We start from the raw sequence: 4,089 nt of genomic DNA, 5'->3' as shown, positions 1-4,089 counted from the left end.
TGTGGCATTATACTCACATCTCACATTTTAACATGATTTCTTCAAAAACAATTATATATATATATATATATATGGATCTTTATATGAAATGTTATAATTAATAATTAATATTATAAATAAACAAGTAATGTTTTATTAATATCTATTAATCATATTTTATGTTATTAATATTTTATAATATATTAATATACTACTAATTTAAACAGTTTTAAATGAATATAGCCTGTTTAAATATAAATAAACATAAAAATAAAATATAAATATATTTAAAAAATTGCACGTGAAATCTAAGTGAAGTTTATAAATAGTGGCTTTTGGCTTCTTACATTTTACCACATGAAGAAAATACTGGATTGCATGCTGATAGAGGCGCAGAGCTTCCTCGTAGTTTTTGGCCTTGTCCTCCTCAGAAGCTCTGCTGGCCAAATCAATGGCTTTCTATTGTGCACAAGTAAATATACAAGAGATATTCAAAAAGGAAAAAAAAATAGTGTTTTTCTTGCTAAGGCTATCATTTTATTGTATGTGTCATAAATGCAAGCAATTACATACAATATTTCACACTTTGGAAATAAATTAAATTAAATTAAATAACAAATAAAAATAATTGGAAATAAAATTATTCTGCACACAAGCGATATAAATGAAATAATAAGATCTAAAACTGTCTGTAGTTACACAAACACCCATATATAGATGACTTGGTCAGGTTGTAAAGCAATGACAGGCCTGTTTAAATGTTTCAAATCTTGAATTCAAATGAAATCTGTGTTGGACTGTCTGTGTTAAATAAGATGATGTTATAGTGTGGTGTAATGTACGGATAACTGGTTAGACCAGTTTAAGGACAGGCTAATGAATACATACAGGAGATTTAAAAAAAACATACAAGACAGGAGCTTTACAATGTAACAAATAAGTTAAGAAGCTCTTTCTTATATGTATGTATGTATCAAAATAATAAACAAGCGAATATAACGAACACATAAAAAATACATATATCCTAAACAACAACATAATTATATTTTCGACTGTATGTTGTCGAAGCATACGTTTAAAGAGAACAGAAAAATGACAAGAAGTATAACAATAATACATATATTATATATAATAGCATGAAAAGGTCCACTATTATGGCTGTTATATCGCTCTTACCTGTAAATTGGCATTTGTCATTGTTGACGGTGAACTTATAATATGTTACTGCGGGAACGGTTCAAATATATACATTTTTTTAAATGAATGTATCGCGGAATCTCGGTAAATCTGTGCGTCTCGCGCACTTCCGCGTCGAGTGTTTACGGAGGAGGACGAGCGTCGAGCCACACCTTTCCCGCGCATCGGACACGCCTTCTTTGCGACGCGCCAAAAAGTACTAGTTTACTGATACAAATAATATAAAATATACTTTAAATAATTAAAATAATAAAAGAAAATACATAATAAAATAAAAATTCTCGTTTTGAGCAAATAAATGGATTTTTAAATATTTCATTCCCTCTTAAAATACGCTAAAAAGCAGCATTTTCGTTTACATTTATTATTTTGACAAATAAACAGTTCACCACACTTCTTGCACAGACAAAAAGCTAAATAGAATAAGAAACGCATATTTAAGAACCAAGATTTTGACATTTCTCGAAGATAATATGAAGTTCAAAATGTATTTCAGTGGAGAATAAATATGGCAAGAAAAAAAATACACCTCAAAGACCCAAGAATTACAGTTTACAAACAAATAAAAATTAAATACTGTAGCAATGTTTAAAATAAAATGGATTTTTTTAATCATGTTTTTGTGTATGCAATCAAATAAATATTTTTTAAATAGTCAAAAGACGTTAAAAGCAGCATTTTCATGTATTCTTTTGACAAATATACATTTTAGCACACTTCTCACACAGACAAAATGCTACATAAAATGTTGAGAAAACAAATATTTACGCACCAAGATTTAAACTTTTCTAAAGAAAACAAAGTCTGAATTCCATTTCAGCAGAAAATAAATATGGCAAGACAAACTACTCATCAAAAAGCCAAGAATACGTTTTTTAATCTTTTTATTTTTTACAAATATTGAGCTTTTTTTATTATTATTGTGTTGTGACTAGCTATTTGTTTGTGAAGTTTCCCTTTCTTTGTTTTAGTAGTCCTATGACATAAACACTGATTCATGAGCTCTTTTAAAGAAAACATGCTATTAATTCAAATATATTTGCAAGCTACAAGACACTACTAAAATAATGATACCAAAATAATTGTTTAAACGTTTTATTTTTTCAACAAAAAAACATAAGCTGCTTCTTACAAAATATACAAATTTGGTAAATGTTTTAGACTTAAAAAAAAAAAAAAGTACATTATGTCATAACATTTCCGAGATGAAGAATAAGCAATTCTGCTTTTCAGTGCATTGTTGCAAGCAAGCAACATTATAAGATGGGCTGTTTGAGACAGGAAAGCTGTTCCGGGCAGCGGCTCCTCTCTCAGGAGGATGCAGTGCATTAATTTTTCATCAGTCTAAAAACAAGGACAGCAGAGACAGCTAAGAGCAAACCCAGCAGTCATCAGCTCCCTCCATTCAAAATATTTCATTCCCTCTTAAAATACGCTAAAAAGCAGCATTTTCGTTTACATTTATTATTTTGACAAATAAACAGTTCACCACACTTCTTGCACAGACAAAAAGCTAAATAGAATGTTAAGAAACGCATATTTAAGAACCAAGATGTTGACATTTCTCGAAGATAATATGAAGTTCAAAATGCATTTCAGTGGAGAATAAATATGGCAAGAAAAAAATACACCTCAAAGACCCAAGAATTAGTTTACAAACAAATAAAAATTTAATACTGTAGCAATGTTTAAAATAAAATGTTTTTTTTTAATCATGTTTTTGTGTATGCAATCAAATAAATATTTTTTAAATAGTCAAAAGACGTTAAAAGCAGCATTTTCATGTATTCTTTTGACAAATATACATTTTAGCACACTTCTCACACAGACAAAATGCTACATAAAATGTTAAGAAAACAAATATTTACGCACCAAGATTTAAACTTTTCTAAAGAAAACAAAGTCTGAATTCCATTTCAGCAGAAAATAAATATGGCAAGACAAACTACTCATCAAAAAGCCAAGAATACGTTTTTTAATCTTTTTATTTTTTACAAATATTGAGCTTTTTTTATTATTATTGTGTTGTGACTAGCTATTTGTTTGTGAAGTTTCCCTTTCTTTGTTTTAGTAGTCCTATGACATAAACACTGATTCATGAGCTCTTTTAAAGAAAACATGCTATTAATTCAAATATATTTGCAAGCTACAAGACACTACTAAAATAATGATACCAAAATAATTGTTTAAACATTTTATTTTTTCAACAAAAAAACATAAGCTGCTTCTTACAAAATATACAAATTTGGTAAATGTTTTAGACTTAAAAAAAAAAAAAAGTACATTATGTCATAACATTTCCGAGATGAAGAATAAGCAATTCTGCTTTTCAGTGCATTGTTGCAAGCAAGCAACATTATAAGATGGGCTGTTTGAGACAGGAAAGCTGTTCCGGGCAGCGGCTCCTCTCTCAGGAGGATGCAGTGCATTAATTTTTCATCAATCTAAAAACAAGGACAGCAGAGAGCGCTAAGAGCAAACCCAGCAGTCATCAGCTCCCTCCATTCAGCAGCGGCAGGCGCAGGACTCTCAGGATGCGCTCGTTCTTCGTCAGATCCTCCGGCAGTTCATTATTCTGTGGAGAGAACGTGCCATTAAAACACCAGATAAAACCAGATTATCATTCATCTGTGCTTTTATGATCTACTATGAAGTGAATTAGATTACTGCAGCATTTATCACATTTTTAGCCATTGACTGCAGCACATTCATTACTTAAACGCTCACACTGACCAGTAGATGTCAGCACTATTTTTTCAACTAGCAACTATTTTTGTTAACCTTTAAACTACATACAACCTTTTAACTATTTTTTGACAGAACACCTTTACCTATGATTTTACCTACACACACACACACACACACACACACACACACACACATACATATATATATACACACACACATTTATTT

The 4,089-nt window shown here is 30.0% G+C and overlaps 1 protein-coding gene and 1 long non-coding RNA gene across 3 annotated transcripts in view; both read right to left on the bottom strand.

Moving 5' to 3' along the window:
* LOC107669830 (uncharacterized) overlaps window positions 1-1,309 on the bottom strand; it is a 3,029-nt gene extending 1,720 nt beyond the window's left edge. The window contains exons 1-2 of the long non-coding RNA XR_001632039.1: window positions 1,156-1,309; window positions 327-438 (exon numbers count right to left, since the gene is read on the bottom strand). This is a non-coding gene — a long non-coding RNA (uncharacterized LOC107669830). The remainder of the gene's footprint in view (window positions 1-326; window positions 439-1,155) is intronic.
* A 2,093-nt stretch (window positions 1,310-3,402) lies between these two features.
* ankrd29 (ankyrin repeat domain 29) overlaps window positions 3,403-4,089 on the bottom strand; it is a 7,610-nt gene continuing 6,923 nt past the window's right edge. For both annotated transcript variants that reach the window (XM_016462248.1, XM_016462249.1), the window contains one exon: window positions 3,403-3,751. In XM_016462248.1, the coding sequence (XP_016317734.1) occupies window positions 3,668-3,751 (84 nt within the window). In that variant the 3' untranslated portion in view covers window positions 3,403-3,667. The remainder of the gene's footprint in view (window positions 3,752-4,089) is intronic.

The sequence above is a fragment of the Sinocyclocheilus anshuiensis genome, unplaced genomic scaffold (assembly GCF_001515605.1).
Source record: "Sinocyclocheilus anshuiensis isolate Anshui unplaced genomic scaffold, SAMN03320099.WGS_v1.1 scaffold560, whole genome shotgun sequence".
Lineage (NCBI taxonomy): Eukaryota > Metazoa > Chordata > Actinopteri > Cypriniformes > Cyprinidae > Sinocyclocheilus > Sinocyclocheilus anshuiensis.
The sequence above is the reverse complement of the archived record's forward strand: the minus strand, read 5'-3'. Positions and strand labels throughout refer to the sequence as shown.